The following is a 14,672-nucleotide window of genomic DNA, read 5'->3' as shown; positions in this document are numbered from 1 at the left end:
AGGACTGAAGGGCCTGTACTGCGCTGCAATGTTCTATGTTCTAAGAGACGATCTGATCACTGCTCCTTGACATTCAATGGCGTTACCTTCACTGAATCCACCCACCATCAACATCCTGAGAGTTATCATTGATTAAAAACTCAACTAGATTCACCACATAAATGCAGTGGCTTTAAAAGCAGGTCAGAGGCTAGGAATGCTACAGTGAGTAACTCAACTTCTGACACCCGAAACCTGTCCACTATCTACAAGGCACAAGTCAGTAGTATGATGGAATGCTCCCCACTTGCCTAGGTTAGTGCAGCCCCAACAACACTCAGCCTGATGCCATCCAGATAAAAACAATAAATGCAGATGCTGGAAACCAGATTCTGGATTAGTGGTGCTGGAAGAGCACAGCAGTTCAGGCAGTATCCAAGGAGCTTTGAAATCGATGTTTCGGGCAAAAGCCCTTCATCAGGAATAAAGGCAGTGAGCCTGAAGCGTGAAGAGATAAGCTAGGGGAGGGTGGGGGTGGGGAGAGGGATGATTTGGTTTATGCGAAGGTTGGTAGGGTGGAAGGTGAGCACCAGGGGCGTTCTGTCCTTGTTACAGTTGGAGGGGTGGGGTCTGAGGGCGGAGGTACGGGATGTGGACGAGATGCGTTGGAGGGCATCTTTAACCACGTGGGAAGGGAAATTACGGTCTCTAAAGAAGGAGGCCATCTGGTGTGTTCTGTGGTAGAATTTATTGGAACTGTATCCACAAGCATCTACTCCCTCCACCACCGATGCTCAGTAACAGAAGTGTGCACTATCTAGAAGATGCACAGCGGAAATTCACCAAAGATCCTCAGACAGCACCTTCCAAATCCATAACCACTTCCATCTAGAAAGACAAGAGCAGCAGATATCCAGTTCCTCTCCAAGCCACTCACCATCCTGGTTTGGAAATATATCTGCATTCCTTCACTGTCCACTGTTACTGGGTCAAAATCCTGGAATTCCCTCCTTAGTAGCATTGTGGGTGAACCCACAGCAGGTGGACTGCAGCAGTTAAAGAAAGCAGCACACCACCACCTCAAGAGCAACTAGGGATGGGCAATAAATGCTAGCCAGCCAGTGACCCCCCACATCCCACAAAAATGAATTTAACAAAAGCATATGTGCCTCAGGAGAGTAGTGGAACAACCAGTGGAGGTAAGATGTGTTACAGGAAGAACCTCCTGGATTGTTTACTGATGTAAACAGGAAGAAAAGGAATCCGAGACAAGAAAATGATTTGGAATTTGTTATTGGATACTTTTGAGAATTTAACTCAAAAGATGCAGGTAAAAAGTGAGACTAATGTGTTTGACCCATCTTCTTTAATAGAAATGTAGCAAATCTTTCCTGAATTGAGTTATAGCAGACAACCCACTTGGAATTCTTTTGAGTCAGAGCCAAGCATTACTTGAAAGACAAATACTAATGAGGAGATAGAGACCACCTAATCCATCTGTCGATGAGAAACTCATGGGTCTACCAGGCAGTGGTCCACCAGATGGAAGTTCCATCTGAGTTTTATAAAATCTTCAAAATGGCTCACAAAATTCCAGTGGAGTTTAGTGAGATTTTAGGAAAACACATGCTTAAATATTAAACATTCTTATTGGTCAGGATTGCATAAAATTGTGGTCAGATTTTGCTTGCCATGCCATGTCAAACAATGGGGAAATTTCAATTAAACCTACATCTTTAACTCTGTCACCAGCTTTCAAAGAAACCATTTAGCAGAGTCCTATAACTTGTTTAGGATCCCTATCTAAAACAAGGAATATGAATTAGTATCTTTTAATGGTTCTGAACATTTCAACAAAACTTTCTGGAGCAGTGCCTTTAGGAAAAGTTGCTACAAAAATCACAGTGGATAAGTTAGTTTTTTTTATGCAAGATCTGAATTACCCAAAAGAAAGCATCAGATTATGGTTCAGATTTTACAGCACCGTTAATTAAAGAAATGATGACGAGTTTAGGAATGAGAATTTGCATCATCTGCTCATTACCCACAATCTTAATCTCCTGCATGGAAACAATTGCATCAAACTTTGACAGCGTTGATTAGAGCTTATTGCTGTTGATACCCTAACAATTGGGATACAGAAATCCCCTTGTTACTGTTCACCCTTCGACATGCTCTTAAGTCTACCAAATTCATTCCTTTTGGACTAATGTGGACATGAAGAGACCACTTAAATTGATAAAACAAAAACTTAGAGACTATGTTTAGAGTCTGTGTTTTTGAGTTTGGGAGAAATTGTCCAAAGCATGAAAATTGATGGAGAAGTGTTTGAAAAGTGCTCAGTAAACAATGAAATCTAGAGCAGATAAAAAGAACAAAGTTTGAAATTTTGTTGCTGGTGTTACTACTAACACATTTCTCTGGGAGCTATTCAAAAGCAAAATTCACTGAACCTTATGAAATCAGAGACTCATTGTGAATTATGTAGTGAGTATTCTGGGCAGAGCTAATAATTGGCAAGTGTGTCATTTTAATCTGTTAGAGATATTATGATGGTAGTGAAAGCAAGTGAAATAAAAATATCAGAATTGAGAATGAGTACTTATAAAACAGCATTTTACAGATTCAAGTCAAAAGAAATTTGCTCAAGTTTATGGTGAACAATGCCATTATACAACTAAGTCATTGGCAAATCTCATCTCTGATGGTGTAAAAACCGATGAGTCAGCAGAAATTCAGAAAGATATTATTGCAAAGTAAACACAAAAAGTACAGGCTGTTTTTATCACAATTTCATAATTGCAGGACTATGTTGAAAGAATTCTATGTGCACAATACATCACCAAAACCAAGTTGCTAAAAAGACGCAGGCAAAGTTCCATTGAGAGCACCAAAGAGATGTCAACTTTTGTAACAAAAGTGCAAAAGTCAGGCAATTTGAGGTAAAATATGTGCTCGCAACATCCTTATGATTAAACAGTAAAGTAATTGCGTGATTTCAATTGCCTGAATACAACCAGTTGCCAAACTGGGGAAACCTATTTAGATCAGCTACAAAGATCACGTTTGGTTAAAGATCTGACTGAGTGAATTTGTACGAGCAAAGATGACTTGGGCCAGACTGTTACACAAAGCCAAGCAGCACCAAAAGAATTGCAAGTCGGGGCTATTTTGGATTTTATTGTGCCTAGGACAAGATTAAAATTTTGTGAAGTATTATTGAATGTTTGTTCTGAACTTTTTCATTGTCATGGCTCCTTTGAATTTGTGAAAGGGAGTTTGAATGTCAGTATCTTTTGCAACTTGAACGCTATGCTGACCATTGGTTGGCAGTGCTAGAATATACATGAAATATATATTCAAATTGACTTGATATCATCGATAATGGTGCAGATGTAATTTTACTACGAGATGATGACATGGGAATCGAACGACATATCAGTTTTTCTAAGAAACTGACTTCATGACAACCAAAATATTTGGTTGTGAAGGAGACAGTCTTGTGTTGATTTATATGTTTGTGAACTATGCATTCCCAGCAATGCGGGAGAAGTTCTCATCCATTTGGGCCAAAACCTTTTTTTGGAAAGCAGAAATTTGAAGTTGCTTCAAAGAAACTTAGTCATTCAGCCATACAACTTAAAAAAATCACTCGTGCACCTGGAAAAATCAGTGTTACAGTGGACACTTTATCAAGAGCAAGTATGAAGGAAATGGAATGCAAATGGACTTTTGTAAAAAATATGGTTACCATAAAATTCATTTGATGTAACTCTCCATAGTCCTATCAGACTATAGGCTGTTGTCCATTAGAGACCAACAGCTGGTGATGGCTTGACCCAAGGGTCACCATGCCTCAGGCGAGGGGAAAGATTGAGAAATCGTCCTTCGTGGTAACCTCCGACAGATTGGGAATTGAACCCATGCTGGAAAATGAAACTTTGTCTCAAAATATAAATTTTTCCTCTTTTGGGAAGGTCTGGTGAAAGATTTAAGATTTTTATGTAACATGTTTAGGGGTTTGGGTTTTAAATTAGTTTGGCTATTTTTGTAATGGTCTTTTAATGGGGTCAGCCTTTCTGAAACCATTACCTGAAACCCTGTATATGTCAGAGAGAGCAGCAAGGACTCCTGACGTTTATGGTAAGAGAGCAAACACATTTAATCTATTAGCTTCAACAGAATTTAGGTTGAGCAACTTGTTTTAAATTTAATTCAAAAAATTGGTTCAGTTGGAAGCAGATGATTGAAGTTGAATAGTCTGTCCTAAAAGATGAGATTCTTTATAACAGTTATGGGAATAAGTTGCCTCTGTGTAAGATTGTAGTTTGTGAAACATCCTGGTGAGGAGTGTTGGGTTAGAACTCTGCAGATTATTGAAAGCCTGAGCAAATCTTATGCTATTACATGTTTGAGAGTTCCAGGGAAAAAAAACTTTGCAGCTTACAGGACAGGAATGAAATGCATTTGGGTCAAATCTACAGATTGAACAGGGAAGAAAAATTTCTGTGGATTTTAAGTAACTGTCCAGCGATGATACTGTGGTATAGATAGGATTTTGTCTTGCCATGTTTAGACAACTTTTAAACTTTATTTAGCTTGGCTTCAGTTGATCTTAATTTTATTTTTCTTGGTCTTCAACCTTCTGTTTTATTGTTGAAAACAAATTTGCGGTCGTGTTCACGTTTCAGAGAAAGATTGCCATATTAAATGACAAGCAAGTAGATATCTGGATTAGTGGTGCTGGAAGAGCACAGCAGTTCAGGCAGCATCCATGGAGCAGTAAAATCGACGTTTCGGGCAAAAGCCCTTCATCCCGATGCGGTCTCCTCCACATTGGGGAGACTGGACGCCTCCTAGCAGAGCGCTTTAGGGAACATCTCTGGGACACCCGCATCAATCAACCACATCGCCCCGTGGCCCAACATTTCAACTCCCCCTCCCACTTGAAGGAGGCCCAGGACCTCCATGTCCTCGGCAGAGTGGGAGGGGGAGTTGAAATGTTGGGCCACGGGGCGATGTGGTTGATTGATGCGGGTGTCCCCTAGCTTATCTCTTCACGCTTCAGGCTCACTGCCTTTATTCCTGATGAAGGGCTTTTGCCCGAAACGTCGATTTTACTGCTCCTCAGATGCTGCCTGAACTGCCGTGCTCTTCCAGCACCACTAATCCAGAATCTGGTTTCCAGCATCTGCAGTCATTGTTTTTAAACAAGCAAGTAGATATGATATGACCTACCAAGCCAGATTTCATTCTGAGATCTGACTTGTCCAGTAGTAATTTCAGCTGGGATCATAACAAGCAGGCGGAATTGGGTGACTAAGAAAACCTAATTGTGTTCTAATATTTGCTTAAAATGAGGCAGGCAATTAAACATCAATTAACAACAATTGTTTAAAATAAATCCGTGTTATCTGCAAGTTTGAAATTTCTACTTTCAAAGTCTATCTAAGGAAGTTGCTATTAGGTTTTTAACTAAGTAGTTTCGCAAAAAGAATATTTCTGTTAGTTGTGGGTGGCACAGTGGTTAGCACTGTTGCCTCACAGCGCCAGAGACCCGGTTTCAATTCCCGCCTCAGGCGACTGACTGTGTGGAGTTTGCACATTCTCCCCGTGTCTGCGTGGGTTTTCTCCGGGTGCTCCGGTTTCCTCCCACAGTCCAAAAAATGTGCAGGTCAGGTGAATTGGCCATGCTAAATTGCCCGTAGTGTTAGGTGCAGGGGTAAATGTAGGGGAATGGGTCTGGGTGGGTTGCGCTTCGGCGGGTCGGTGTGGACTTGTTGGGCCGAAGGGCCTGTTTCCACACTGTAAGTAATCTAATCTAATCTTAAATTTAGAGAACATGTAGTAAGGTGGTAGAGAACACTGGGGGAGATTAAAGTGTAATTTTGATTGAACTAAGATAAGTTTTGATTTATAAACCAGGAATATTACTGATTCATTACTGGAGTTAACCTGAAGATTCTGAAGCAGTTCTGCCAAACAACTACTTTGCAAAATTGTATTTGTTTGACTTAATTCCTCCTTTTGTTTAGTCTTCATTTCCATGTGTAACTTTGCTGTTAATGTTTGTAAGTTGCTTTTCAAATCCTGTTCAGCAGGAAGCATTGTTTGAATTGACAGTTACCTTCAGGCTTGAATTTAATGTCACCATATTTGATTTCTTTTGAGCAGGCAAAAACGAAAGGCTTTCACACAAGAATGGACATTGGCGTTAAATATGCAGATAAACAGGAAAGGCACTTCAAGGAGGAAAAACTGAAAGCTGGACAAAGTGTAATTGGACTTCAGGTAACCATTGATTATTTGCATTTGCAAGGTATTTCTCTCTCCCAGTGGGGCAGAGCTCATTGGAAAAGGTGAGATCAAGCAAGGGGGGAGTCCAGTGACTGTTAGAAATAAACATGCAATTGTACACCTGTAACCTCCCCAGTGCATAGTTAGCATGTTTACAGAGATGGCATTTTGTGTATTGCTGTCTTTTTTTTTAATTGTTGCTAACTTGTACTTCTTATCATATGCCAATTTAAATGCACTGGTATGGTTTTGAGTTTTAACTGTGTGGTAATGTTTTTTTTAAATTCTCCTAATTCTGCTTCTGAGTGAGTTCAAATACTCTTAGCACATATAAAGAAGTGACTGTATCACCTAATAAAGGAGCTAGGGAGAATGAAAATGTAGCCCACAAGAAAATCTCGAGGGGTCCTTGATGAATAAAAAATATTTTAACCCCTGGTGCGCTCAAAGCTAGCCACTGTGGCTGCATTGCTCTGCTCAAGTGTTAATAGTTACAAAGCCCTATAAAATCCTTGTATGTTTGTAGTAACAAACAAAGAACAATATAGCAAAAGAACAGGCCCTTCAGCCATCCAAGCCTGCATCGCCCCATTTTGCCCTTCTGTACTAAACCTGTCTTCACTTACATGATCTGTACCCCGCTATTCCCTTCCTCTTCATATATTCGTCCAGGTGTTTCTTGAATGCTGCTATTGTGAGCTTCCAACACCACCTCTGGCAACACATTTCAGGCACTTACCACCCTTCGTGTGAACAATTTGCCTCGCAAATCTCTTGTTAACATCCCCTGTCCCTCGCACCTTGAACCTGTGTCTGTTAGTAATTGACTCCTCCACCCTGGGGAGAGAGCCTCATACTTTCCACTCTATCCATGCCACCCACAATCTAGTAAACTTTTACTAGGTCGCCCCTCAACCTCCGTTCCAGTGAAAACAAACCCAGTCTATCCAACCTTTCTTCATAGCTAAAATCTTCCATTCCAGGCAACATCCTGTTAAACCTTTTCCGTACCCTATCCAAAGCATCCAAATTCTTCTGGTAGTGTGGTGACCAGAACCTTATGCAATATTCCAAGTGTAGCCTAACTGAAGTTCTATAAAGCAGCATCATAACTTGTCTATCCTTCTACTCAATGCCTCTTCCAATGAAGGCAAGAATGCCATAGGTCTTTTTTATTACCTTATCTACCTGCACTGCCACCTTCAGTGACATGTGGACCTGCACACCTCTGCATATCAACACTCCTAAGGGTTCTGCCATTCAGTATAAACTTTTCAACTTGTACTTGTCCTTCCAAAATGCATCACCTCACATTTGTCTACATTAAACTCCATCTGCAATTTTACTGCTCATGCCTCCAGTTGATCTATATCCTGCTGTATCCTGTGACCATTCTCCTCACTATCTGCAACTCCACCAATCTTTGTATCGTCTGGAAACTTACTAATTAGACTAGCTACATTTTCCTCAAAATCATTTATATAGATCACGAACAGCAGAGGTCCCAGCACTGATCCCCATGGGACACCACCTATCACAGCCCTCCATTCTGAAAAGTATCCTTCCACCCTATCCTCTTATCTCCTGTGATTAAGCCAGTTCTGTAAGCATCTTGCCAGCTCATCACTGATACCATGTGACTTCACCTTTTGTACCAGTCTGCTATGAGGGACCTTGTCAAAGGTTTTACGGAAGTCCATGTAGATAACATCAACCGCTTTTCCCCTCATTAATTGTTGTCACCTCAAAAAAAACTCGTTCAGGTTAGTGAGGCACAACCACCCCCACACACAGCCATGCTGTCTATCGCTAAAGTCCATTTGCTCTGAATGTGTGTAGATCTTCTCCCTGAGAATCTTTGCTAATAATTGCCCTACCACCAACGTGAGACTCTCAGGCATGTAACTTCCAGGATTAGCCTGCTACCCTCCTTAAACAATGGGATAACACTGGCTATCCTCCAGTCTTCTGGGACCTCACCTGTGGGCAAAGAGGATACGAAGATGTCTTGTCAATGCTCCAGCAATTTGGTCTCTTGCCTCCCTCCATATTTTCAGATTATGTCGGGACCCAGGGACCTATCTACCATAATACCTTCTAAGATGCATAAACCTTTTCCTTTTTAATAGAAATTTTGATTTGAAACTTGACACTCCATTCACTGAGATCATCTTCAACCAATTCCTTCTCTTTAGTGAATATTGATGCACAGTACTCGTTTAGTAATGGGCGTAGCCTAACTGATCAAACTTTGAGGCCTTATTTCTGATGCAAAAAGGCCTGTGAGAAGGAAGGCTGTTAAATATCTTTCTACTGTCATCACTCTTCCTCCACCTCCATCTCCATCACCACCACCAAACAAAAATATCCCATTCTTTAAAGTCTGAACGTGAGCACATGGGGGGAAAATCTTTGAAAAGCACTGATGTCAGATCTGTTTCCTCAGTTTTGATCTATATGGTTGTTGATTATTCCTACCTTGCCACCCCCTTCCGTGCCACCATTTGACTGGAGGATCCAAGGTGATGGCCTGGTCACCTGACAGATGCATTGCTATCCATTGCCACCATTCTTGCAGGTGACAATGGCAATGGCATGGACTTTATTTTATGGATGCCCATTCATGTCCACTTGATTCTGACAGGCTACTTTCACTCTCTTCTGTTACTCTGCCCTGAGGAAATTCAGTGAGTTCCCCCTACTGGTTTTCTGACCAGTGGATCAGGCTCAGCAAAATTCCAGACATGGTTCTTTGGAATCCTGCTATCAGATTAATGTTGTCTGAATTCAACTGAGATGTAGATGACATTCTTGTATTAAGGCACATGTTCTCTTTTTTTGTAACATTAAACAAACTTACTTGTTTTCAGATGGGAACCAACAAGTGTGCTAGCCAAGCAGGTATGACTGCCTATGGGACTAGAAGACACCTTTATGATCCGAAGACTCATACCGAAAAACCTTACGATCAAACAACCATAAGCCTCCAGATGGGAACAAACAAAGGTGCCAGTCAGGTAAGTTACCCAGTGTGTTTTAGTTTTATGACACGCTGCAGTTAAAACTGACTGCAACCCACTTTTGAATAACATGGTGCATACACCTTTCTTTGTTACAAACTTTCTGTATACCTGCTCAGTAACTGCTTTTTACTTTCACACCAAGATGTCTCTTTATCCCAGCATCTGCTCTCCCACTCTTTGCAATAAGAACCACTGAAGGATGATGCTGTTGATACTAGATGTTTGGTAGGAATCTTCATTGACAAAACTAGATTTGTGAATTAAAACAAACTGCTGGAGAAACTCAGCAGGTCTGACAGCATCTGTGAAACAGTCAACATTTTGGTTCCAGTGACCCTTCATCAGAACTGAATGTTTGCAAATGATGCAGGAAGTGTAAAAGCTGCTGAGCTGTGGATCCTGATGGCTCCAGAGACTTCTCCACTCCATACTCAAATGAGCAAGTAGGAAATTGCTGGTGCTACATTCTCTGCTCTACTTGCTGACTGTTGATTTCAGTCTAATTTTAAACTGTTCAGGTCATTGGAGTGCAACACATCTGGACCTTATGAACAGTTGGTAACTTCCTTACCCAACCTGCACCCTCTTTTCCCCCCCCCACAAGGAGGGCTGTGCACATTACTCCTCTTTGTACACTGTGATAATTACTGCTGAATGGTGAAATCCTTCAGTGAAATTGGAACTTTGCTGTCAGGCAGGGAAAGGTGAAGAATGATGATTTTGTTAATTAGTATTTAATTTTTGTGAGATTTGCATATATTTATATTCCATTCTGCAGCTTTATTGTGTAGGAGATGTCGGTCTCATTTTTAAAGTATAATCCTGTCTAAAATGATGCATGTATGGTCCACACCTAACATCCAGACCGCAAAAAAAACTGATCAATATAGTCATGATTTGGAGACGCTGGTGTTGGACTGGGGTGTACAAAGTTAAAAGTCACACAATACCAGGTTATTTGCTATAAATTGTGTGTTTTACAATTGCGTCCTCCACAACCACCTGATGAAGGAGCGGAGCTCTGAAAACTAGTGCTTCCAATTAAACCTGTTGGACTATAACCTGATGTTGTGTGATTTTTAACTCTGATCAATCTATGTTGTGATCAGGGTTGTGATTTATGTGCATGCAAAACACGTGAAACTAAAATTCTGACTTAGCTTTGTCAGCTTAACTGAGATATCTTGAAATGCAAGTTATGTATTATAGTTGATGTATTATAGAACTATAGAAAAATTATGATACAGAAAGAGATTGTTCAGGCTGTATGTGTCTCATCTAAATAAACTTATTCTAATCCTACTTAAGAGCACTTGGTCCATAGCTTTGCAGGTTACAGTGCTTCAAGTGTGGATCCAGGCTTTTGTTAAGAATGAGTTGTGGGTTTTCACATCAATCACCAAACTAGACAGTGAACTTTAGAAACCCGCCACCTTCTCTGTACAAGATTTATCCTTGTTCTCTCCAATCCTTCAACCAATCGTCTTAAACCTGTGCCTCCGAGTAATTGACCTGTCCTTTCCACTAGAGGAAATATGACTCACCCGTCTGCTGTATCCAAGCCCTTTATTATTTTGTGCACCTCACTTAATTCACTCCTTAGCCGCCTCTGTTCTTAGAAAAACAACCCAGTCTATCCAATCTTTCTTCATAGTTGCAGGTTTCAACCCCTAACAACACTCTTGTGAATCTCCCCTGTTCTGTACTGTAAGCAGTTACATACGTCCTGAGTATGGTGACCAAAACTGCACACAACTCCAGTTGTGGCCTAACCATAGTGTTATTTAGTTCCAGCATTGTATCCCTGCTTTATATTCAATACCTCACTCAATGAAGGAAATCATCCCATATTGCATCTTTTATCACCTATCTGCTACCTTAAGGGATCTGTGGGCATACACTGCAAGGGCTCATTCCCCCCTCCCCCTTACTGATCTGAACACCGTCCCACTTCTGCTTTATTTGCTTTTCCAAATGCATGACCTTGTACTTCTCCAGATTAAATTCCATTGTCACTTTTTCACCCATGAAACCAAACTATTGATATTCTGCAGTCAACAACTACCCACTTCTTTATCAACCACATGATGAATTTTGTCATATGCAAATTTCCAAATAATGCTTAAAATGTTTAAGTCTAAATGATAAATTAATAAGCAAAAATGCAAGGGACCTAATACTGACCCCTGTGGAACACCACTGGAAATCGATTTCCATTTACAAAAACACCTGTTGGCCATAACCTTAATTACTTACTATCACATAGCCAATTTTGCATCCAACTCGCATGTTCCCCTGCCACATGAGTTTTAATTTTCCCGAGCAGTCTCCAATTTGAGATGGTGTTAGAATTTTTATGTTTCAGGGAATGATGTGAATTGGGCATTTTAGAGTCATAGTCATAGAGATGTACAGCACGGAAACAGACCCTTCGGTCCAACTCTGTAAGGCAATTTTCTTTGCAGGTAAGTGTAGATTTTACTGTATTGAGCTGAAGTGGAGTATTTACTGTATATGAGTGCTGAAGGGTCTTTGCGTGCCTGAAAACATTGTTTCCAATCCTTCGTGGTTTGGTCAGTCTCCAGGCGGTTGATACTGCTGCTTATAATGATGGCAGTTAACTGGAGCCATTTCTCTCATTTAGATTTCACCCTCCCACCTCACCTCCTTTGCCTGCAAAGAGAAGCGCTGCTAAACTGGGAAAATGCGCTGTTAGTAATGTGCTCAGTTTCTGTTTGGATTTCTTCCACTCTTTCATCCCAAGGTTTATTACAGCTTCTTGGACAGCAAGAAATTTGAATCCTTTGAAGTTTATATATTTGTAATAGACTCCAATGACAGTCATGATGATGCTATATTCAAAGCCTAATGTGCGATTACTCATCTTTTGAGAGCTCCATTCCAAACATTTAAGCTTCGAAATGATTGTGTGCGTGAGTGTGTTAAGTAATCTTTACACAATGTTTTATTGAACTATTTATGAAAAGCAGTGATTGATGGCAGAATACTTTTGCACCTAAGTCTGGGAATTTGGGAAAATTCAGATGTTGTATTTCTAGCTTTGGCAATCATGGATTTTTCTGCCAGTATGTTCATGTTGCAGTTCATAGTTGTGGCTACCACTTATTTCACAACTATATTGATGCCATGTTTGTATGCATAATTCCAATGTCTTCTACTGTTTCTAGGCTGGTATGACAGCCCCAGGTACCAGAAGACACATCTATGACCAAAAGGTGTCAACAGAGAAATGTGATACTTCGACAATATCGCTGCAGATGGGCACTAATAAAGGGGCCTCTCAAACAGGCATGACTGTATATGGCCTTGGACGGCAGGTGTACGACTCCAAATATTGTGCCACACCAACTGAGCCTATAATCCACAATGGAAGCCAGGGAACAAATGGTTCAGAATACAGTGATGGAGATTACCAAGGTGAATACCCTGATGACTATCCCCTAGAGTATCAGGATGAGTACCAAGGAGATTACCGTGGTGACTATTCCGATCACGGTGTTGATTATTAAAAAGCAGTATTATGACCCATTATGCCTTTTGTGAACTAGCTAGACAGCTTTGGTTTTGCTACACAGTCTTCCATGAATTTAAAGGTCCAAAAGATTGGATTGCTGCCTTTTTCTCTGCACAGCTAATCCATAAAAGCAGTATTTGCTGTCTTGCTTTTCTATCCCTTTTACTTGCCACTTGCTGGTGACAGTAATTACCACTTCTAACTACTGGAGACAATTCTATTTCACTTGGACTTAAAAGAAAAAAACTAAAATCAGCATTTAGAAATACCTGGCACCTTTCTACAATTAAAAATTGTTGCTTTGACTTTAATTGCTGTCATCTTGCATAGTATGTTTGATTTGGGTTTTGGGAGGAAACACAGTCTACATTTGCTACACCAAGTTGCTATCAGCTATGATGTAGTTTCAAATATTAAGAGCTGAAACCATTTTAAATCTGCATTTACAGCCAGCTGTTTGTCATATCCTTTAGTCTTAAGTTTTGCTCTAACTTCTCATAACTGTTTTTGTATGGGACCAATTCCATTTCAAATGCACAACGTAAAATAAAAACTATGAAGAATGTCTTGTTCGTGGATAATGGTTTCTTCTAAGGTTAGAAATGAAACGGCACATGACAGCTGCAAATAAGAAAAGGGCCTGTTCAAAACTACAATGGGATCAAAATTAAAGTACTGGGATACAAATCTTAAAATCTGATCCCGCCTTAAACCTTTACGTCCTGAATTTTTAAGACAAAAATCTAGTTATGCAATATGTAGGGTAATAAGTTTAAGTTTAAGTTTAAAACAATACACCTCAATGTAATGCATTGTTTAGTACCATTGGGATGTTGTCTGTGTGGAGGCAAAAATATGTATTTGAAAATTGAAATCATTCTTCTCATTATGTTTAACCAAATAAAGTGACCGGAATAATTTGCAAAGTTACCTGATTGAACAGCTTTCTGTACTAAAAAGGGACTTTATGAAATGCAGTGCTTTTTTCCCATTTTTGCTCTAGATTAAATGTATTTTACTTATGTGCCATATTTTATCCATGTAGGAATCTCTCCTCATTTTTGTATTTATTGCCATTTTCTTTGGCATAAATGTCTTTGTGTATGGTTCATTTTTGTGAATAAAATTTACTATAGAGACAACATGTCTGCTTAGTAATAATTGTCTATCCTTTTTGGCTTATTTTTCTTTTTGCTTCTGGCTCTGGAACACTTCCATATTGAAGAACAGTATAGTGCAACTTTTTTATTTAAATTTGATTAATTCCTAAGCAAATACTCTACTTCAGTATGAATTGCAATTTATTTTGTGTGTAACTGAGCCAAATGATATGTTCTTATTATAAAGAAGTGTTAACTGACCTTCCATTTTATATATAATCAAGATTGATTTTTGCGATAATTGCTGATTAAAAGTGAGTTATTGATTTAATTGCTGAAGTGAATCTCAAATGCACTCCTCCAATCAAACTCTTAAGAGCCAGAACACTTAATCTTAAATGTTTCAGATCTATTAATTCCTAAACGAAATTTTAATGCATTTGCGTGTTTTATCATTTGGAAGAGCATCTGATTTGGGACTGTTACAATATTGCAACAGAGTTTGCCAGTGAAAACTGTTGTGTCTCGAAATTTAGATTAGATTAGATTAGATTAGATGCCCCTACAGTGTGGAAGCAAGCCGTTTGGCCCAACAAGTCCAAAAAGTAACCCACCCAGACCCATTTCCCTCTGACTAATGCACCGAACACTATGGGCAATTTACAATGGCCAATTCATCTGGCCTGCACAGCTTTGGACTGTGGGAGAGAGCCCATGCAGACATGGGGAGAATGTGCA

At 39.9% G+C, this 14,672-nt stretch overlaps 1 protein-coding gene across 1 annotated transcript in view; it reads left to right on the top strand.

Moving 5' to 3' along the window:
- cnn3a (calponin 3, acidic a) overlaps positions 1-13,978 on the top strand; it is a 101,329-nt gene extending 87,351 nt beyond the window's left edge. The window contains exons 5-7 of the mRNA XM_043698852.1: positions 6,154-6,270; positions 9,147-9,293; positions 12,488-13,978. Of these exons, the coding sequence (XP_043554787.1) occupies positions 6,154-6,270; positions 9,147-9,293; positions 12,488-12,829 (606 nt within the window). The 3' untranslated portion in view covers positions 12,830-13,978. The remainder of the gene's footprint in view (positions 1-6,153; positions 6,271-9,146; positions 9,294-12,487) is intronic.
- The last annotated feature ends 694 nt before the right edge of the window (positions 13,979-14,672 follow it).

This window comes from Chiloscyllium plagiosum, chromosome 11, assembly GCF_004010195.1.
Source record: "Chiloscyllium plagiosum isolate BGI_BamShark_2017 chromosome 11, ASM401019v2, whole genome shotgun sequence".
Classification (NCBI taxonomy): domain Eukaryota; kingdom Metazoa; phylum Chordata; class Chondrichthyes; order Orectolobiformes; family Hemiscylliidae; genus Chiloscyllium; species Chiloscyllium plagiosum.
This window is presented reverse-complemented; position numbering and strand designations above follow the sequence as displayed.